The 23,424-nt window shown below is 42.5% G+C and overlaps 1 protein-coding gene across 3 annotated transcripts in view; it reads left to right on the top strand.

Annotated features, from left to right (window-relative positions):
* The window catches only part of Cd44 (CD44 molecule (Indian blood group)), an 83,623-nt gene extending 75,844 nt beyond the window's left edge, over nt 1–7,779 (top strand). For all 3 annotated transcript variants that reach the window (XM_051144233.1, XM_051144234.1, XM_051144232.1), the window contains one exon: nt 6,859–7,779. In XM_051144233.1, the coding sequence (XP_051000190.1) occupies nt 6,859–7,063 (205 nt within the window). In that variant the 3' untranslated portion in view covers nt 7,064–7,779. The remainder of the gene's footprint in view (nt 1–6,858) is intronic.
* Nucleotides 7,780–23,424: the final 15,645 nt, after the last annotated feature.

Genomic DNA, 23,424 nt, shown 5'->3' with positions numbered 1-23,424 from the left:
TGAAAGTTTCAGCTGGAGGGATTCAAGGCATCACCTAGAAAAATCTTTCTCACAGTGGGATCTATGAAGCTTGGATGAACATTCCTAGGCAAGAGAATACATTCAGCCCCACAGAATGTACAAGTGGCCTGTCTTCACATTCTTGAAGCCTCTCTCTCTCATCTTAGCAAAGTCTCAGTATTTTGAAAGTCATCTACATAATATATATTTACATATATTATTTAATTAATTTATAACAAGCCTCTCACTAGAATGCTACTCAAGATGAAATGTAGGACAATAGTAATCCTAGCGCCAGAAGTACACCAGAGTACTCTAAAATAATGTAAGTCTAAATTCCTTCCCAGACATTTTTAAGATTCATTGTTTTTTCCTAAGTGCCCACTGCAGACAATAAACTTTTTTTTTGGTAAATATCCCTTGGGATTGCCTCTTGGAAGGTTCGAGTCTTCTTGTTAAACTGTGCTGCCTTTGCTGTGCCTCTAAATCACCTTACAGGCCCCAAATGCTTCAGATTCTGAGAAGTCTGGAGAGACCTATACACGTTGTTGCTGCTGTTCAGAAACAAGCTACTCTTCCAGTGACAGCACAGTCTTTTTAGGCTTTCTCATCAGCTGCACAAAACAAGTAATGCTGTTTTATGTTGCTGAGAGGTAACGAAAGTGCTCACTCAAAACATGGTGCTGCTACCTATATGTTTGAGAGTATAATAAAAATATTAGTCAAGCGTACTGACCACATATGGAACAAAAGCTGGGGGAAAATCTAAGAGACTTCCTGTGGCCTTTTATGACTAGCTAGAAACAAATATGTGAGTTGAGGGAGCCCATCAAAAACTTTTTATTCTTCCTCTTGGCTTCCTTGTTTTCTCTTGGATTATTTTTGCTCAATTAAATATGAATTTCCCTTTGTTTGGAATCAGCCTTAGATTCCAGGTCCTAGGATGCATCACATATAAGCAAAGTCCATAAGCTTTGCAGATGTCACCATGGAGATGTCCCAGATGCTGTTGGTGTGGGAGGCCCTTTTAAAGCATCTCAGCAGGTCCTGAGAGCATTTGGAGTCTGCACATTATGACATCTTATCCCTTTGCTCCCTGTCTCCTCAGCAGCAGAGAAAGGACCTCATGGCCTCTCCTTTCCTTGTCCCCAGGCCAGCCATCACCCTAGCAACAGGCAAACAGGGACAGGCAGAAGCTGGCTGAGCCAGCCTCTCACCGGGAAAGCGGTTTCATGGACGCCATAAATTACTGTGTCTTGATTTGATAATTGAAAACAGATTTGCCACAGTGCTGAAGAATGGTTAATGGCTGGACAGGCCCCTTAATGCGTGTTGTGTTCTTAAAGCTAACAGTCCATCTGTGGTCCCATTAGGAGGCAGGAGCCTTTCTGCTTTGAGCATTGCATTTAAGAAAGATATGGAACACTATTTTCATCAAAACAAGTTTGATGACAAACGAGGCCTCCAGATAGGATTCGTTTATCCAACAAGCATCTTTTGCAGCCTCTATGGCTGTTAGCATTGATGAGAAAGGAGAGAAGATGAAGAGAGTGTCTCTTTTCTAAAACAGTTTTGAGGCTTAGATGTACCGAGGCCTCACACCAACTGAGAGCTGGGAAGATGCTCTGTTAGTCATGTCTTGCTGTGCACAACTGAAAGCCTGAGTTTCTTGGCCCCCAGGGCTCACAGTAAAAGTTAGTCATGGTGGTGTGAGCCCATAATGCCAGCACTGGGGAGGCAGAGACTAGAGTCTTCCCCGGGAGCCTGCTGGCTGGTCAATCTAGCCAAATTGGTGAGCGTCAGGTTCAGTGAGAGAACCCTGAATAAAGAAGGAAAAGAGTGACTCAGAAAAAGACAGCCAACATCCATCTGTGGCCTCCACACTCACATGCGCACACACATGCATCCAACCACAGTCCATTCAGCAGCTATTGAGGACACTCTTGGTGCTTACTGCAACCAGGGTTGGTACCAGCCACAGATACCAAGTTCCAGCTCTCAGGGCTTCACTGCAAAGTTCTCTGAGAGATGGCCCAGCAGTTATGAGCACTGGCTGCTCTTGCAGAGGATCCATGTTCAGTTCCCAGCATGCACATGGTGCCTCAGAAACTGTCTGTAACTCTAGTTCCAGGAGTCTGCTACCCTCCTATGGACTCTTCAGGCACTAGGCACACATATGGTGCATGTACATACATGGCAGGCCAATCACTCATATACATAAAATAAATATAAATGAAATCCATGATGGGAGTACTCCATGATTTCCCCAACTTTTCCTAGCCCTGACATGATCGGTAGTAGCTTTCTGAAACCGGGGTCCTTGAATTAGAGCTTTCTGTGCTCCCTAGAAGAGAGAGTTGCATCAGGAGCCAGTTAGGTTGGTAGATACTGGATGATGCCCAACAGAGACAGCCTTTAGGCGCCTGCCCCTTGAAGATTTTTATCTGATGTGTCTGGAAAGGAGAAAAGCCATGAAGAAGTCCTTGTCAAGGAAGGTTTCAGACTCAGGACTGGTCTCAAAAGATTCTACGCTGGCTGTGCAGAACAGGCCTCACCAGCCTTCTCTTTCAGAGAATAGTGGTATTCTTAGGGGAGATGTCCTGAGTTACAGATCTCCATGGTCTGGCAAGTGTTGCTTTCTATTATATAGTAGACAAGCTTCTTCTGGTCTATGCTCACTTAAGCTGGTTCTGTATCCTAGAATAGTGCTGTCCGTGAGACTTCCTCCACTGTCTGGTCTACAGCTGTAGGGACTTTAGACTCACTCTATCTTAGAAGTAAGAAGATTCCTCCCCTCGGGGCAAAATTTTAATTTAGAAATAAAATGAGCTGGAGGAAAGACATATAATAGCACACATTTGGAGACAGCCAGGCTGCCCATCGACAGAGAAAAGAGCAGCATAGCAAAGCGTTCTGTTAGGCTCTTGGAGGTAGCTAGAGTGTTAGTCATAAGGATGGCTTTGTTAAAGGAAAAAAATCTAAGAAATGAATTTAAAATTGTACTTCACAAACATTGGAAGAAGTTAGGCGATAGAAATAACATAAAATCTGTTGCCAAGGACGCGCTAAAATGATGTTATCTGAATCCGGTGCCCACTCGGTTTGCTCCTCCTTTCCAGGTAAAGTTCAGAGCTGGGTCATCTCTTTCCTGTGTTTGCGTGTTCTCTAGTGCTTGCAGTTCAGGGGGAGAAAAGACAAAGATGAGATGAGGTTCTGTGAGGACCTCTAGCCTCTATGCCATTACTGTGAGGGTACCAGATATAGAATGGCATTGGACACCACTCTTGGATTCAGCCTCTGGTTTACCCAAAAGTCTTCATCACTCGTCTTCTTTACTGAGCACTATAACTAAGAAGAACGAAAAAAATATCAGAATGGTCTTTTAAAAAGGCTCATTAAATTCCCAGAGCACTCAATATTACACTGTTTCTTAGGATAGCCTTAAGAAACCTTCCTGAAAGAACTTAGGCAGATAGTAGAGATGGAAAGCTAGAGGTCAGTGGGTCAACACAGCGGGCACATCTACTCACTTTCAAATCAGAGCCTTCATTTAGAGCAGTGGTTCTCAACCTGTGGGTCACAACCCATTTGGGCGTGTCAAACAGCTCTGCCCCAGGGGTTGCCCAAGACCATCTGTATATCAGATATTTATATTACAACTAATAAAAATAGCAACGTTACAGTTATGAAATAGCAACAAAAATAGTGTTATGGTTGGATGTCACCACAACATAAGGAACTGTATTAAAGGGCCATAGCATTAGGAAGGTTGACAACTGATTTAGAGTAACAGCATTAGTCTATTCCTGCCTACTTGCACAGACGTATTTTTATACTTACAAGTCATTTCCCTTTGTTTTTCCTTCTACCTCTCAATCCAGTTGATAAGCAAGTGGGACTTAGTTAAGTTAGGCAATTTTCCTCTAAGAACACAGGCTGTGCCGCCTGAGAGTTTGGAACAATACAGGCTGTGTTCTCTTCCAGCCTTGGGTATGCTAGGCCTGGTCTCCAGCAGCTCTGAACAAGCAGACTTAGCTTAGCCACCCATTCCCAACAGGCAACCAAACAGGCAGGTCACAGCGAAAAGCAGAGAAAGGGAGGTAGTCCATGTAACCACACTGGGAAGAGGAAGAAATAAAAACATCCGTGTCAACCCTTCCCCCAGTCCATTTTCAGGGTCCAGATGTGAGGTTAAAGTCTAAGTCTAAACAGAAGGCAATAGGTACGGACAGCTAAGCAGGTCTGGGGACGGTGGGACTGTGTCGTGTGGGCCACAGGCTGTGCTGCAGGCAGTCATTACAGTTATGAGACCTTTGCGAAATCTCTTTCCCAAGGCAATATTCCTCTCTGGTTGGCACCAGTGATCAGTCCTTTTCTTCTATCAAGTATGAGATTCTTGGGAATTCTAATTTATTGAGGTCCCTTGTTTCAGTGGTCAGATATCTCACAGGAAGGGGACAAAGGTCTCCATAGGATGTTGTCATTCCTGTCAGGGTGGTTACAGTGGAAACGGCTGAAGAACACATTACAGTTAGTCTCCCATGGCTTTCACCTCCCATGACTTTCATCCTATTAACAGCTGCAGCCAACACTTCTGGAATGGCTGCTGTACTCCAGGTTCCATCCTGATTATCCAGGGCCTTAGTTTGTTCAACCCACAATATTTACAAAATCCATAGATAGCAAACAATAGGCTGTCTGTTGAGTCCCCCACTGTTTGAAGCACTTCCTGCCAACCCATGAGGCTGACAGTCCTAACAGCCTGATTTAACAGGCACATATACTGAGGCACAGAGAAGTCAAGTGAGTTGCTTCGGGTCACACAGCTGTAAGATCTCAGCACCAAGCTTTCTATAGCTATTCACTGTGCACCCTGCTGTTTATATGGACCTCACCTACATCCCCAGCCCTCACCCCTGTTTTTTTTTTCTACACTTGGAACATCTTTCCTTCCACCGTTCCCAACACCTATGCTAGCAGATATAGACTCTGCTTCCAGCATATTCTCGACTTCCCCAAACAAGAGATTAAAGTGTATGTCTGGCCTTGGCAGTCTTACAGGGAAGAGCTGGTGGTCACAAATAATGGACTTTTTGTCTCTAGATTCAAAATATCCAGCAGGAAAGAGAACTGTTCCAACTTCATACTGTTTCCTTCAGCATTGAGAGAACCAAGCAGGGCTCAGCTTTTAGTCCCAAAGCTCGAGCTCTAAATATGGACTCTGTCATTCTTATGTATGTGACCTCAAGCAGGTCTTTCAAGTGCCCTGGTCCCCAGTTCCCATGGCTGTAAAATGGGAGTGATAGCCACTTTAGTACCGGTCATAGCAAGTTCCTTGTACTCTGTCTGCAATTAACCATGCAATTAGTAAATGTGCTTCCATTTTTCCCTTGTCATAGCTGTGAAGCTATATAACTCGGCTTCCACCAGCCTAATGTAACTGCTATATGCACAAAGACCAGGTTGCCACAAAGAGGAAGCTTTTAATCAGGCTGTGAGGGGCCAGGCAGTGCTATCAGAATTACAAGGACAAAGTCAGAGTCATGCTTATCCACAGGAGCCCTTCTTCTGCCTTAGAATTATAAATAACATTACTAAGAAACTGTAAAGTGGCACAAATCGTTTGTCTTATGTTGGTATCAAGTGTCCTGTAATAACAGGACCATGTGAAAGTTAACCAACCTTAAAGAAAAAAAAAATCAATATGGCCTTAACCTTTGAGAGTAGTGTTAGTTTCTTACTCCCTGTACATGCTGTAATAATACTGACAAGGAACGAAGTGTTGACTGAAAGAGGAAGTAGCGGAACTTTCTTGAGTACACAGATCAGAGTGACTTATGACTGTCATCATCATGGTGTAGCTGAGGCTGCGGAACTCTAAGGCTTCAGAGGCAAACATTTGCACTGCCCGGGATGGGGGAAGGAGAACCGGGCTCAGAGTCACACAGATCTGGATTTGAATCCTTATTCTTTCACTGTTTATTGAGTATCTTAGAAAGACTGTTGGATTGTCATGCCCCCGAGAGTTTCTTCAAATCTTAAGGAGCTGGCGTGACTCCAACATAAGACTCCATAGTGTGGCGGTATATTGTTTTGTTTTGTTTTTCAGATACCAGGGACTGAGCCTAGAGTAGTGGTTCTCTCTATGTGAGTTGTGACCCCTGGTGGGGGAGGTCAAATGACTCTTTTACAGGGGTCACATGTCAGATATTATATATATCAGATATTTACAGTACAATTCATGACAGTAGCAAAATTACAGTTATGAAGTAGCAATGAAAAGAACTTTATGGTGTGGGTCACCACAACACGAGGAGCTGTATTAAAGGGTTACAGCCTTAGGAAGGTTGAGAACCACTGACCTTCAGCATCATATATGCTAGGCAAGTACCCGACCACTGAAGTATATCCTCAGACCTCTTTGCCTTCTTATTTTGAGACTGGGTTTCACTGACCTATCCAGGGTGGTCTTGAACTTATTTTTGTAGTCCAGGCTGGCCTCGAACTCAAATCTTCCTGTTTCAGCCTCCAGAGTAGCTACAATTATGTGCTGTTAAACATCAAATCCCAGGCCCTACCTCTTAAGCTTTCTGATTTCTTCTTTAGTTTAGATAGATAGTCTCCGTGTCTGAGAACTTCCCAGGTGCTTTTGCTGCTAAACTAGGGACCACACTTTTTAAAAAAATGCTGGAGTTAGGAAGAGAAAGTAGAGAAGTGTACCATGTTCAATGTTTGGCACCTAGGAAGAACATGCTAAAGGGTCAGTGACAACCCTGGTGGTGCTGGCCGTGACGATGACAGTTGGCTGATTGATTGATTGTGTACCCTTTCTCATATGATGTTTTAAAAAACCGTCAGGTGTGGGCAGAAGAAAAAGCTGGTGATCAACAGTGGCAATGGAACAGTGGAGGACAGGAAGCCAACTGAGCTCAATGGCGAGGCCAGCAAGTCTCAGGAAATGGTGCATTTGGTGAACAAGGAGCCGTCAGAGACTCCAGACCACTATACGACAGCTGATGAGACCCGGAATCTGCAGAATGTGGACATGAAGATTGGGGTGTAATGCCTATGCCATTAACTTGAAAAGACACCATAGTTGGAGATATGTCATTACTGGGAGCTGGGACCCTTTAACAGATGCAATGTGCTACTGATTATTTTTATTGGGGGATATTTTTTAGCATAAAATTTTCTATGCCTTTTTATTTTGTTTTTTAAGTGTGTTCCAATTTATGAAACTAGCATTGCTTTCTGAAAAGAGGGCCCAAAGAAAACTCCATTAAGAATTTGACTCTTCCAGCTCCTTCTTAGAGGCCTTGCATTCCCTGGGTATGCTATGGATGGCTTCTACCAAATGCATATTCTTGGTCCCTATTGAACCTTCTCCCTAACCTAAGTTTCAGGTAACAGCCACTAGCTACGGACTTTCCCCAGAGCTTAGAGGGATTGGTCTCTGGGAGGACATTTGAATGGGTCCATATTGTCACCCCAGCAGTCCAATCCTTGGGCATTGCTTTCCAGTGGGGTGGGAGATCAGGTGTACTGGTTACACACCCTCTTTACAGACACTCCTCAGATGGAAAATTTTCAGATGCTTCCAAGAGATCCCCAAAGGGTGATGCTATTTATCTGTAGTAAGCTATTTATCTTTGTTTTTGAAATAACAAACCCTGGAGGTCCTTTGTTCAGTATGACATTTCGTTTTTGTTTTTGATTTTTTTTTTTTTAGGTTACTTTGTCAGAAACATAACAGGGGTACAAGTTGATACAATAAACACCTGTCCATCTTCCATCTTGAGCTGTTGTGCTCTGATCCTTCAGTTTCTAAACCAGCGAGGTCTGAGTCTTCTTAGCCCATCAGTATGATCTTAGAGTGCGCCTTCTAGACTCATGTCAGAGGACCTGTGTCTGGCTCAGGCTTGAATCTCATGGAAGGCTAAGGAAGAAAGGGCTGGTTATTTTTTTCTTGGACTATCAAGTTTCTCTCTTGTTCTAGAATCTGAATTAGGATCAGGAGAGTGTCACTCACTGTTGTGCTTTGGCAACCACCCTTTTCTCATTCTTAAAGGGCACATTAAGTTCACACATCCTACAACATTTGGGGTTCTATTTCATAGAGGTTGATCCTATTGGTGATTTCACAAAAATGGTATGGTGGGGACTTGTGACATCTTATAATAAAAGGGGAAGCCAACAGACATGAGAGTGTAGACAGTGAGCAGGGGGTTGGCATGAGGAGGTATGGTTGACAACCCATCCCACTCTTTCTAGAGATGTATTTGTTGATACTTTCACAAGACAGTTGGTACTCAGAATGAGTGGCCTGGGAAACTCCTCAAAAAGCCACAGGGCTGCCCACCGATGGAATCTTATCACCAGATAAGCAGGTTTATGTCTTAACAAAAAGAAAATGGTTTTACCCTCTGACCTCATAGTTTTCACAGATGTTTGGTGCATTTATTCATCTTCCATTGCTCCTGGATCTTCCTAGGTTACTTGTCAAAAAAAAATTAAATCTATGAAATAAGGCTTCCTGTAAAATGGAACTTTCTCTCTAAGGTTCCCATTTTTACTGTTGACTAAATGCATATTAATAGGTTTTGTTTTGTTTTTCAAAAAAAACACAGGAGAAATTTTTTTTTGCATCTAAATCAGGTTTGAGTTTCTATCAAGAGTGGACATGAAAGTTTTGTTTAAAAGAGATACACTGACTTTCTAACACCCATTCCAGCCTCAACTCTTCCTACCCACATTCCAAGACTCCCTTCTTTCTTGCCCATCCCTCTTCCAGTCCCATGGCCATGGCTTTCACAGCCTCTCTTTCTCTTTCTCAGTGAATACTATTAGCCAGCTCCATATTTAGACACCTGGTTTTCTTTTTCCTTTTTTGGTTGAAATAGACAATGAGTGATTCTTTGTTGTTCTCCACTGGTATTAGAATGTCCCCCACCCCATCCTTGAGCTGTTCTGGCCTACTACACCCATGACAGGCTCCCTGGGGCTCTTTAGCCTGGATGCAGCAAGTCACTCTGGAATTGGGTGTAAATGGGGCTCTTCCAAGCTCTCTGTGACCCTAGGTTACCTTTTGGGGCACAAGAAGAGTCATGCAAGTCTCAGAGGCAGAGATGATTCTCTACCCATTCTAGCCACAGCCACTAGTTGGGTAGGGATATCATTTGCCATGGTGGTTATGATTCTGGTAGTACAATCTAACTTTTTGTTACTCTTGTCAATGACTTGCCAGGTGTGGGTTAAGTCATTGAACTGAGAGCTTGCTAATAAAAGTAAGGGGCGGGCATTTAGTGAGGTTTTAAAGTAATATGAGCACTTAAGATGTCATTTTACAAGCAGTTGTAAATCTCTCATGTATTCTGAAGGGTCTTTCTCACTTAGCCTTGGGTAAAAATCAAATGAGGCCAAAAAATACCTTCATGTTTATACTTTGTAGATTCTAGCTAGATAAAGAGGGTGTTTCTAGAAGAACCTCTTAAAAAGCTTTTCATTGACATCCACATAAGAACCAGCCAACATCCATTCAAGACTGCTGCAGCAAAGTTGAAGAAACAGCCACCTTCTTTGGAAAAGTAAAATATTCATAAGAACAGGAATCACCCACTCTTATGTCCTATGAGTTTGTGCAAGTCCTATGTGTGGACTTTTCAAACGTCGCCAATTGTTATGTCTGTATAATGACTTTTGCTATTATTTCCTTTGATTTTTCAGAGACCACCCTCCCCTTTTCTGGTTTTTGTATATTTATTGATTGACCAACAACAATGGGAAAAACATGATGTGTATATTACCCAATTGAAAGTGTGTATTGGAAAATATTAAAAGATCATAAAAAATGAAACCCACAGTCTCTGATGTGATGGGCCTGGGGAGTGGACGTGAACAGAAGGTGATTGTCTGGGTGTCTGCATAATATGGAGGAAGTCAGAGGTCTCTGAGGTAGCTAGAGTCCTGTTCCTTTGTCCTTTGTTCTCTTTTCTTCTTTTCTCTCCCACCCCTTATTTTTCTTTTTTTTAATTTATTTTAAAACAGGATCTCAGAGAGTTCAGGCTGGTACTGAGCTCACTATACAACTGATAATGACCTTGAGCTTTTTCTTTCCCTTTTCCATTTGTGTGTGTGTGTGTGTGTGTGTGTGTGTGTGTGTATGTGTGTGTGTGTGTAATGCATATGTGTGCATGCGTGTTTGCATGTGTATAGAAGCATATATGGGAGTGGACATGTATGTGGAAGCTTCTCCACCTTATTTTCTATGGACAGTCTAGCTAGCCAGCTTGCTCTGGAGCTACATATGAATGACCACATCTCCCCCCAAACTCCAGTTTTCATACAAGTGCAGTAGGTGTTGTAACCACTGAGTTATTTCCCCAACCCTAGAACCCTTGATAACCCTGCCTCTACCTCTCAAGTGCTGGGATTACAGGCATGTAGCACCATACCCAGTTTTCTCTTAAAGAAAGAAGCATCAAACAAACAAACACTGGAAGGAGCTTCCATAGTTGAGATTAGTGTTGAGGAAGTTTGACTTTCCTACAGGAGATCTGTGGTGCAGAATTATCTAAAGTGAGCCAGATGCCATGAAATGTGACTTCCCCAAAATGCCCAGTGCTGCCTTTGGTTCCTCAGTTTAAGAGAGCAGTGAACATACCTCCATTCCATCATGACAGCTTTGTGACCACAATGAAGAATTATTAGGGCTGTAGTTCAGTTGAGAGAGAACTTGCCTGGCATGCACAAGGACCTAGGTTCCATTCCAGTACTACACACATTGGTGTCCTGGTGCATGCCTGTGATCCCGGCGTTTGGAAAGTACAGGCCATGGGATTGAAAGTTCAACTTGGATATATAGTGAGTGTTGGGCCATCCAGGGAACATGAGACTCTCTCTTAAACAAAAAGACAATATAGAAATAAAGAGCTATTCTCAGAAGGAATTTGGAAGAGAACTCAACAGCAACAATACTTTGAATCTAGAAAACTATGGATATTGGTAACTTCTTGAAAAATTTGGAAGTGTTCAACCCTCACTTACTTGTGGGAAAGTTTTGAAATAATCAAACTTACCAGCTGAGTGCCACAGAGGCTCCAAATGTGGCATGGATAGATATCCTGTAAATGATGAGGAAGGTTGGGGAGTTTGGAGTCTGTATAAGAGGCAGTTGGACCCCCAGCGGCCTCCCCCTCTTTATGTCACCTAGTTTATGACCCTTGATCTTTCATAATCCCCATGGAGAAACAGAATTATCTTCTCTGGAGAGGATGAAATGGTTAAAGGCAACAGTTAACAATATAAATAACACACACACACACACACACACACACACACACACACACACACACTTGTGTATATGAAGACATTCAAATTCCCTGGCCTTCTCCCTCTCCCTAGCAGAGAGTTCAGCCTTTCTAGGGAATTTCATAAGCCTGGAAAAAGGTCTGAAGGTACTAATATGACAGTGCCCCAGGAAACAGGCAGACACTGCTCAGGAAGAATCATGTCTCAGCCTCCATCAGGTGCCCGGATTTCTATGCCTCCTTTTGCAGGTTCAGTAAGAGACAGGGGAGCTAAGTCCTTGCAGAAAGAACCCAGCATCAAAACACAAGGAGTTAAAAAAAAAAAAAAGAAAGAAAGAAAGAAAAAAAAGACTATGATAACGCAGCTTGGAAGAGATAGAAACAATTCATGGAGAAGAAATAAAAACAAATAAAACCTGTCTTCCATAGCCTCAGTAAGAGAAGAGGCAAAGGATGAAGCAAGGACAGAACACTCAGGTAAGAAAGGACACTCACAGTGTATCTCAAGATGGACCTTTCAAAACCTTAAATGCGAAAGGATGGTGTTTTAAAATAAGTCCAAGAGAAGGTTTGTAAGATAAAATTGAAGAAATGTCATCACAAAAGCAATGACAAAGAAATGAAAACAAAGAGGTACTCATTCCAAAGACCGGGCTCTGGTAGCAAATCTAACACAAAAATCACCGAAGACAGAAAGAAAAAACTATGACAGTGGAGAGGAGAGATCATGCAAGAAAAAAAAAAAAAAAAAAAAAAAAAAAAAAAAAAAAAAAAAGAAAAGAAAAGAAAAGAAAAGAAAATGTCCCACAATGTATGAATATGAATATTTGATTAAGAACCAGGTGAATGTTCAGTAAAACAGACAAAACCAAAATTATATCAAATTGTCTTAAAAACTCTTAACATTCTGGGCAAAGAAATGATCCTGTACTTTCTAGGAAGGGAAAGCAGGCAAAGAGTCAAACGAGGGCCTGGGCATAATGCTGTAGAACTGGATAAGAGGGTGTACCCACAATCCCAGCTCTCAGGACTCAAAAGCACACAGGAAGATCTTAGCTCTCATAGGCCGGCCTGGCCTATATAGGAAGAGCCTATCTCAAAAATCAAATCAAACAAACAAACCACAAACGAATCGGAATAGAATCAGCCATCTCACTAGTCACTTTTGAAGAAAGAAGGCAAGAGGCATGGTAGGATGACAGTTCCCTGCCTAGGGGAAACCTCCCAAATGGGCTGTACCCTCCAAAGACCTTCCTGGAGACTTGAGTGTTTCCAAGAAAAATAGCCTGTGACCTTCAGACCACACTAAGCCTGGCTGTGTAGTAAATATCTGTGCATTTATAGTACCCGCATCAAACCAAGGGCCTAGAGTTGTAAAAGTAATAGTAAACCTTCAAGATTACAAAATTGGAAGCTCTCACTCGAACTAAATGAACCTCAGGAAGGCGTTTTGTTTAGCCTAAGTTAAATTAAGCTCGTTTAACTATAATTGAAGAAAAAAATTGGAGCAATTGTTTCTAGGCCATGCTAGACTTTCAGTTGAGCTAAAATACAAATTAAGGGTTAGATAATGAAGACATTTCAGATATGCACACTGACCAAGCCCATTCATTCATTCATTTCCTGGGCAATTCCAAGCAGATGTATTCTACCTAAAATGAGTATTACCAAGAAAGGGAAATATGTGAGGTTGAGGAAATAAAGAAAATTGTTAAATGGCAGAGGGAGATCCCATGAGAAGATGGTCCATCCAATCCAGGGGGAAATTAGTCCAAACTGGAGAGCAGACTAAAAATGGAAAGAATACATGTTTTGCCTCCGTTGACTCCTAATTAAGAAGGAATTCACATTTTCGTGTATCAGCTACTTGCTGATGCAGTGAGATGAGCTCCAAAATTAGATGCTTAAAATAGCAAACATTTGTTTATTTCTCCTATGTCTGAGGGCTGATTCAGGGTGTCTGCCGATCTGGGCTGTCTCAGATGACTCATTGATGCTTATGTTGTTGATAAACCACTCAGAGAGATACTGCCTGATCTAGGCTTCATCTTGGACGCCAAGTGTTTGTTTCCATATGTATCTTACATGTCACCAGCTGCCTCGTGTTGGCCTGGAAGGGACCTAAGAAGAAACTGGATGCTTTATATAGCTCCTGATGGCAGAAGCCCAGAGCTAGCTTTCTACCATTCCACCATATTGTATTGGCTAAAGCCAAACCCAAGAGTGACTCAGATTTAAAGAAAAAAAAATTTTTTTATCTCCTAGTAGGAAGAGTTACAAAGACATCTTCCAAAGAATAAAGCTAGGAAGAGACCAATTACACGGACTCTTAGTACAGTCAGTTTACAGTAGGTGTGTATAGGGTACCTCTAATGTATATGTTCATGTTTAAGAAACATTCCCTTTTGGGCCATGTTGGCAATAACATTAGCATGGAAAGCCATGAACAACTTCATAAATGCTGTGCTAATGGGGAGGGGGAAAAGAGGCAGACGTGTGTGTGTGTGTGTGTGTGTGTGTGTGTGTGAGAGAGAGAGAGAGAGAGAGAGAGAGAGAGAGAGAGAGAGAGAGAGAGAGAGAGAGAGAGAGTGTTTGGGAGAGTGCCCAGAGCATTAAAAAGATCATGAGCACTGGAGTCAGGACTAAATGCTGGGTTGAAATATTGATTCTTTCACCTACTTAGCAGTACTGTCCTTCTCACACTTCTCAAATACCTGGAGTTATAGATTATCACTTGCAATAAAGGGGTGGACAGGAAAACTGCTGTAGGGCTGGTATTATCAGGCAAGGTACCTAATGTTGCCCGGAGTGTTATAGGCTCTGCTCTCAAAAGTGTTGATCCCAGGCCTGGGGAGATGGCTCAGTCAATAAAGCACCTGCTGTGCAGGCATGAGGACGTAAGTTCATACCTCCTGCATCCATGTAAAAAGCCACCTGCTGGGGTGGCTGTAAGTCTGTAACATTAGACAGGCAGATCTCTGCAGCTCATTTGGGCAGTCAGCCTAGCTTAAGAGACCAGTTCTAGGTTCAGTGAAAGAATTTGTCTCAAAATTAAGGTGGAGAACAATCAGGGATGTCAAGAGCCTTTGACATCAACCTCTGGCCTCCACATACATGTACACACGCCCATTGGACCACATTAATACAACACACACACACACACACACACACACACACACACACACACACACACACACTCACACTCCTATATATCATGTCCACATATAAACAGTAAGGTTCTTCTTTTTTTCAGTTTAAATTTTTTATTTCATTTACTTGAAAGATGAACAAAATGTGTGTTTCAAATTTTATTGAATTTATTTACCAGAAATGTATGTTTACACAGAGGACAAACAGATATAGGATTTCAAGTAATTAACTGTTAAAAAAAAAATCTTTCTTCCACACACAGAATCTTTCCTATTTACAGTATAAAAGCTAGATGCAAACTTTTGTTGTAAACTTACTTCATTATTAACTGTGTTGATGAAGACAGGAGACACACTTGTCTACAGTTCAGTTAAATGGCACAAACATAAAGCTGTTCCCTCAGACACGAAGATGCTCACATTTGTCACAGCAGGGCTGTCTGCTTTACATTCAGGGCACATCATTTCTTTTTCCTTCCTTTCCTTTTTTCTTCTCCTCTCCTTGCTGAAGACTTGGGTCAGCACCTCCTGTCTTTTGTGTCCTTGTTTTTAGCTTGCCTATCATGTCTGCTCCGTACAGTACTACTCATTTGCTTGATGGGAACTGTAGAAGACAGAAGCTGCCATCGTCCTGTTTGAGCTGTACATGGATTCTGCCCCTGTACTGAGCATCACAATTCCATTCTCTGGATTACATTTCGGTTTTCTCCAGAAATGCATTCAGTCCAGCTGCTGAGCAATATATCTTGAATCTCAGTAGCAGTGGGGTTTTCTACAGCCTTACTTATGGGAATCTCTCTCCCCTCAGCTATGGTCTTCTTATTATTTAAATAAACAGTGTAGATACAAATAAGGCTGTCCTTGTTGGCCAGGGGTCATGTGGCTGTGCAAGCCACCTCTGTGGGAGCCCTACAGCAGCGCCAGCACAGCAGGGCAAAGGCGAGCTGGAAGAAGTGGACTTGTAACTCAAAAACCCTACAGTAAGTATTTCATCTCTCCTTTCCCCATCCCTTCCAATTTCATGAACTCTGATCCTAATTGTGTGGTTATTAACTTAGGGTGACTATATCCAGGTTTCTTCAGAATCCAAGTCACCTGGCGAGGGAAGCTCATTGATTTTCACAGAAGAGCTTTTGTTTTCAAAGCAAGACCTGAGAGCAAGGAGTCACCAAATCAAACAGTTGGCATCCTTGATATAATATTGGCTATCCAAGCTGTGGCTACACATTAACCAAAATTGGGCACCCTCCCAAGGCTTTGATGTCATCCTCAGGAAGTTGTCTCACTCCACCTTTACTCGGGTTGAGCACACTCCCCTCCCTCGTACCACCTTGACCTTGTCCATATGTTGAGAAAACAGTTCAATTCTATCAATTTCTCCATCGTCCTATGTCTTCCACTATGGCAGACTTTCTGAGAACAAGCTTTGTGTTTGTGGTGACACAAAGTCCCAGCTCAATTATGGCCTCAAAAGTTACTATCCACTACTGATCATTTATGGATGTCTGTGTTTATACATTCAACTGGTGAAGTACAAATTCTTATCCCATTTTTAATGGATGAGTCAGCTGGGAACACAGAGAAGTATATTGTAGTCTCCAAACCACCCAAGTAGAAGTGGTGCATAGCAAAGCTGGAGCCCTGATTTCCCATGCCTTAGTGCCTATTATTGTAAGTTTGCTAAGTTGAATTTGTTGATATTAAGAGATCATTTTTCAAGCATTGTAAGCCGGGCCAGCACTCCAGCGCTCTCTGTGCTTAGTGGGGGTCAAAGGAGTCTTCCAGAAGCTACTGGGAAGACTTGGGAGTGAGTGAAGATATGCACCATGTAAGATATATCAACAGAGGAGTTTATTTAAAAGCCCACAAACACCTATTGGATGCTGCTTTTATTGGAAGGAGAGGAATCAGGTCATGTGGAAGTGTGGTGAGTTGTGCCATGATGGCCCACGCAACGGGTCATAGAAGAAGGAAGTCTGATCCAGCACCCTGGCCTTGGGCCTCATTCCTTGCCTGTGCTGACATCTGGTCTTCAACACCAGTAGTTTGTTTGCTTGTTAGGGCTCCCCATCTCCCGCCCCCTCCATTCCACCCCATAAGCTTCCAGACTGCTGACCTCATCATGCGGTGACGGCTGTTTGCCAGTAGCCTAGTCCAAGTCACTTCCTCTATCTTCACTCCCTGAGGCAAAATGGCAGAAGCTTCTAGAAAAGCAGCTAACATATAGTTTTAGCCTGACAGTCTTTAAAATCAGACCCTGAGTTCAAACTCAACTTTGGCATTCTTTTGTTTACTTAGGTGCGTCTTATGTAATTTAGCAACCATGTGCCTTGGTTTTCTCATCTGTAAGATGGGAGCGGTCATTTCTATCCAAAGACATCAGGGACGTTAAATGAAATAACGTGACAGAGTTTGGCTTTTCTGCTCCTTCTCATTCCTGACACTGTCACCACCATTTCTGCATGATATGCAGTAGGGAGCTAGACAGAACATGAATTACCATAGGAAAAGAAGCCAAAGATGTTCCCAAAGTCTCCAAAACCTCTCCTAAAGCCTCCTAAGAACAGAAATGCTGAAACCCTAGTCCTTTAACCCTGATAGTCAAGTACCCATCAGAGAGGAAAGGGGGTGCCCCCTACTCCTGTCTTCTGGGGAGTATTGGAGTAGGCAGATTTGTTACTGTGGAGATTTTATTGCCAGAGCTGGGGGATCCTCTAGATGTAGAGAGGGGGGACTGGGGACCCCTTTCCAGGGCCCTGCCTCTTCAGAGCCTAGGCAGACATCCCAGACCTCATCTGCTCAGAGTGGAGAGACAGGTTTTGAGCAGTGGAGGCTTGAGGGCAAGTCAGATTTCTGGTTAGGGCGCTGGGGTTCTCTAAGGCTTTGCTTTTTACTTTGTCCTCCTGTCACTTGAAGTCTCCTCGAGAACCCGAGAATTTTCAGAAAAGCCTTTTCCAGAAAGATGAAAGGTGAAGCATGAGAAGAAGAGCGGGATTTTAAGTTACTCTGGAGCAGTTTGCTAACAGCTGCTTATTAACGTTCATCCATGAACACAGTAGCTACGTAAATCACCGTAGCTGTGACGCAGTTCCACGAGTGGCGCTTACAAGACGAATTCCGGGGCAGAGTGGACTAGCCTCGCTTGGCTTCTCCTCTAACTCTGAGGCCAGGTTTTTTTTTGGGGGGGGGTTCACTGGATTTCAGAAATGCAAAGCCTAGCCTGAGCTGCAAAGCCATTGCCGATGCTGTGGTTTCTTTTATTGGAACACAGTGCTGGGGTTTCACTCAGTGAGCAAAGAATCCCTGACACCTGGCCTCATGTACTTCTTAGAAACTGTCATTGCATTGTGGTTTTCAGCCATCTTGTTGCCTCTCTCGGGCCTGTTGATAATGTGCCCCCTAGTGGACATCTAAAAATAAACCCTTCTTTTTGATCTATATGGAAGTTGAATTCTCCTGCCTGACTATAAGCCTTGAATCCTCAGAGCAAATCTACAAAGAAGAAAGAGGATGAAGTTGGGATCCTTTCGTAAAGGCCCGTGTGGAGAAGCCATGTTTCTGGGTGTTCTGGGAGGGCAAGCTTCAGAGTACAACTAATGTTCCGTGTTCTGGTTAATCGGCCTCTTGTGTTTTGGAAAAGATTCACAGACGGTGAGGGAAAGAAACAGTAAGCTGCAGTGTGACTATCATTTGCCTGTTATCTGTTAAATTCTAGGCACCATCCCGTCTATTTAGACACAACCCTATCCAAGGAATACAAATAATTGTAGTCAAGTGACTTTTCTGAGGAAGAACTACAGGAAGAGTTTGACCCCCGTGGTGCTGGCCACAGGCTACCTTTTGGCCGCTACTCAGTCACACGGTTATTCAACTTCTCTGTAGGCTAATAGATAGAGATAATGGAGTGAGACTTACAGAGCTATCCAAATGAAGCACACTGATATCTTAAAGTTCTCGGAATACTGCCTAGCCAAGAGCACTCCATAACTGCACGCATTGAGACACAGCACTGCGGCGAGAGAAAGCGTCAGTTATTGCTGTGAGTCAGCTAGGCTGGCTGGCTAACCAAGCCCACCGATCCACCATGCTCTGAGTTCTGGGGACCACACTCATGTCCTCATGCTTGTGCAGTAGCAAGCACTTTAACCAACTGGACTTTCTCCCCACCCTTTAAACTAACATACCAGCCCTTTCAGCAGGAGTATCTTTGCTGTTGTTCCTAAAGAGGGCTGGTGTCAACTCTAATAAGTCATTAAACAAAATTCAAGGTGATAAAAATAGATCAAAATTACTCTAAAACAAGATTTTCCCATTAGACAAGCAGGTTGGCTGTAAGTGGGTGTTCTAGTTTCACTCTTGCTATTGGGATAAAATACCCTGGCTAACTTAGGGGGTTTACTTAGGCTTACAAATCCAGGCTATAGTCCATCCTTGTAGAAAAAGTCACCGAAAGGACTTAAAACATCTAGAAACAATGTATCTATGGTCAGGGCAGAGATAAATGCTGCATATATGCTCATTTGCTTGATTGGTTCCTCTGTTGTCATATGGTTTTAAATCTCCTGCCTAGGGAATGGTGCCACCCACAGTGGGCTGGGTCTTCCCATATCAATTGACTTGATTAAGGTAATAATCCTCCACACATATCCCTATAGGTCAACCCAGTGTGGAGAATCCTTCACTGAGACTCTATTCTCAAAGATTCCAGGTTGTGTCAAGTTGACAGTTAAGTCCAGCATTCACAGTGTAGTGCAGATTACATGTTCGTTTGTATTTGAGGATCTAATCAACACTGTGCTAGTCTTTGGCTCTATGTTTTCATTTAGAATTATCCTTTTGGCAAGATGAATTTGCTAGAAAAAAAATCTAGAATTAGCCAATAAAGAAATAAGATACTGTTTAGATATTGTTTAGACTTTTATTAGGCTTTTTAAAAGTTAAGATTAAAAACAGAAAAGTACTGGCTGACTTTATTTACAGAGAAAGATAAATAGCCAACATCTAACTTCTGGAAAAGCCTTTATGTTCAAACATGCACAAGTGAGCAATAACAAGAAATATGAGGTGGTAGGAGAAGAGAGATCCAACTCACTGGCTACTTGAGGTTATTCTATGGATTTTAATGGCAATGCAGTGTTTGGTTGCCTCTGGTGTACATCATAACCAAGATTTAATCTGGGAGTATATTCTTCAGACCAGCTGGCCAGCAGCTAGCATACTGACACCATGATATTACTGAGGATCTAGCTCAAATCATGCTCAATGTGTTTTCTGTGCCACAAATATATTTTCAATGTGATCACAAGTGGATTGTATTTAAATGATGTCAGTGTGTCTGGGTGGGCTGAGATTCCTCCTCTAGCTCCAGGGTCTAGAGAAATGCGTCTTAGATGAGCTATTCTTTATTGTCTACAAAGAATAAGTGGTCTGATAAATTACCACAGAGGCAAGATAAGGGTAGATATTTTTATTTTGCATGGTAAATTTGAGTATTGATTCTTCTAGAAAGAGTATTAAAATAAGGTAAAGCAATTGTATTTGCTGTCTGGGTCAGAACAGAGGCTTTCAGAGAGAAAATAATGCTGGAGGTGGTAAAGCTGATAGGGTTTTCAGGAACCCAGGGGAAATCCAGCCACAAGCCAGAGTAGAAGCCCTTTCCCTCCAGTGTCCAGGGAAAGGCATCACCCTGGAAAACCCAGAAGATGTAGAGCCAGATCCTACCCTTCTCTGTGGGGAGTGGCCACAACTCAAGGACAATGGATGCAATTGGTACTCAAGGATGCAGGGTGGGGAAGCTGAAGAGCTGAAATGGGGAGATATTTCACTATTTCCATGGGAAGAGGTTTGGTGACTAGGGGAAAGGGAGGAAGGACTAGGGACAACACTGAGGATGGTAGTCAGAGTCAAAGGAGGAAAGATGAGTTGATTCAAGGAGTTAAGAGGAGATGAAGAACATCTCTTGGGAAGGAGCCCCTCACACTCTAAAAGAAGCACACACATGGCATAAGCACCCAAACATACTTCAATACACACTACATGCCATACACATGTATGAGTACATGGATACACACACACAAGCTTGTGTGACTTTGGGTAAGGAAATTGGTCCCCTTTGTTTATTTTACTTTCACTAGCCTTACATACCACTTCCAATCAACCAATAGTTGAGGATTCCACTATTGCAGCCAGCTTCACAGCCTTTGTAATGATCCCATACCTGGAAATGCCTGCCACGTTGATGCATACTCACTTAGGTTGAATACACACACACACACACACACACACACACACACACACAAATGATAGACAGAGACAGCCTAGATAGCAGGAAAAGAAAAACCAATTTACTGGCTGTGTTGTAGGGCTCCTCCAGGCTAGCAGAATGCAGTGCCTGGTTACTTCTGAACTGAGTCATAACTAGAACTAAACTGGGGTATATTCTGCATGTCAGCTAGCACAGTGCCATTGAGATATCAAGGTGGACCTAGCTAGTGAGCCATGGCATACATGTGGTTCTTCTGGGGAAGGGGCCCTTGGCTCCTAGCCTAGGCTGTTAGTTAAGAGGGAGAATGAGCTGCTGCTCCCACTTGAGAGGAAGGGAGGGATTCAGCTATGATTACTTTTTTCCTTTTTTTTCCCTTCCCCTTTACTTCCTTTCTTCCTTTTTTCATTACCTCTTCCTTTTCTTTCTCTTCTCTTTTCCTCTTTTCCTTTATTGAACCAAAGTCTCATGTAGCCCAGGCCAGCTATGTAACCAAAGATGAGCCTGAACCTCTGATCCTTTTGCCTCCACCTCCCAAGTGCTGGGATTACAATATGCACCATGATGCCTAGTTTTATGTGGAGCTGAGGATCTACTGGACCCAGAGTTTTTTCATGCTAGCCAAGTACTCTGCCAACCAAACTGCCTTCCCAGTCTCCTATCATTGACTTCCAGTTAAACGACACTAATTGAATACACTCACATGTGTCATGTCCTAAAGGAAACTCCAATCAAGGCAATGTGTCAGAAGAATGCAATCACACAAATACAGAAGCACTGGGAGAAGGGGCATGAGGAGGAGAAGGTGTGAGCACAATTTGGAAGGCAGGGAGCACACAACAGAAGAAGCTTGCTGAAGTCAGTGTGGGAAGCTACAGCCTAAGGTGTATGTTTAGGGAATGTCTCTATGACAGCCTTGGAGCTAGAGAAATAGCTCAGCACTTAAGCACTTACTTCTCTCTCAGAGGACCTAAGTTCAGACAGCTCACACCACCTGTAACTCCAGTTCTGGAGGACCCAATACCCTCTTTTCATCTCTGGGCACTGTGTGTATGCGGTGCACACAGACTCATGCACTCACGCCTGAAATAGAAGGTAAACATATCCCTGTGGTTCTGTTGTTTTTAAAGAACTGTCTTACGTCCCAATGGAACCTGCAGGTGCTTCTGTCCCCAGAACACAGAGGGGGGCAGAGATGATTGAGTGTGGAGTGGGTGAGGAGTGTAATATGTCCTCTTCTTGGGACTTGGAATCTTAAAAGACAACAAGCAGGTTGTAAAGTCGCCACGGTAGCCATCTGAAGGTTGGGTCCAATAGCAGAAATGGTGGATGAAAGCTATGGTGGCTGTATCCTGCAAAGTTAACCTGCCTCCCAGACTCCAAACTTCTGATGTAAAAGGCCATCACCTTCCTTAGCAGACACTGTGCCTGAGGACATCTCACCTAATGTCTTCTGCCTTACTTGTTAATTGGAGCTAGGAAGGTCCCTAGGCATTGAGTGTTTAAAAATTAAATAAATAGACATCTGTCTGTCTGTCTGTTTATCTATCGTCTCCCTATATAACCTTTATTTATCATCAATTTATACCTATTATCAATTTCTATCTCTCATATCTACCTATCATCTGTCTATTTCTATCTATTATCTATTTATCTATCATCTATTTCTATTCATTGCATCTACCATCTATTTACCATGTACCGCTTTCTATCTGTCATCTATCTATTATCTATCTATCTATCTATCTATCTATCTATCTATCTATCTATCTATCATCTCTCTAGCTCTCTATCATCTACTTATTTATCTACCTACCTATGTGTCTATCATCTTCCAATAAATCAGTTCAATCTATCTATGTATCTATCTATCTTTATCTATCAATAATTTGTGTATCCCTATATTTATGTGTATACATAGACTATATAAACATGCTCAGTAAATGTTGAATAAGAGGACACTCTGTCTGTTCCACTTGACATTTTCCCAAAGCAAGAGCCCACCTGGAAAAATAAGACTTACTTCTTTGGAGAATGAAGAGTAAGAAATGAAAATTTATTCTTAGATAGTTGCCAATTATGGAAGTCAATCAATCTGTCATTTTAGTTATTTATTAATAACATGGTTGATTTGTAATTGTTTAATTTTGTTACATTTTGGAAAGAGTTGTTGCTTTTGTTTATGAATTCCGTTTATTTATTTGTTGTTGTTTTGAAACACGGTCTCACTATGCAGCACTCTCTGGCTTGGAACTCATTATGTAGGCCAGATTAACTCTGAATTGACTGAGATACATCTGCTTCTGCCTCCTGAGGGCTGTGATTAAAAGTGTGTACCACTATACCTAGCCTAACTTTTTAACAAATCTTACTTTTAATTTGAAATTGGTACAGAAAAACTGTGTGTGTATGTGTGTGATTCTGAAGCTTCTGTCACGGTTGGTAAATACCTGCAGATCTCATTATCATGCAAGGCTAGCTCTCCTACCTTTCCCTGGGTTTGTCTCGCAAGGAAATCTTTATGACTATTAACACATTATCTCCTTAGACATCGTTTGTTACTGGTGCATAAGAAGTCTCTTATTTTGTTTTCTAATGAGCTGAGGGCACAGAAGAAATATCTAAGCTGAAACACAAAATTGTTTTCATATAATACACTTTGATCATGTTTGTCCCTCTCCCAGATCCTCTCATGTCCTCCCCACCT

This window comes from Acomys russatus, chromosome 4 (genome assembly GCF_903995435.1).
Source record: "Acomys russatus chromosome 4, mAcoRus1.1, whole genome shotgun sequence".
NCBI classification, from domain to species: Eukaryota; Metazoa; Chordata; class Mammalia; order Rodentia; family Muridae; genus Acomys; species Acomys russatus.
The sequence above is the reverse complement of the archived record's forward strand: the minus strand, read 5'-3'. Positions and strand labels throughout refer to the sequence as shown.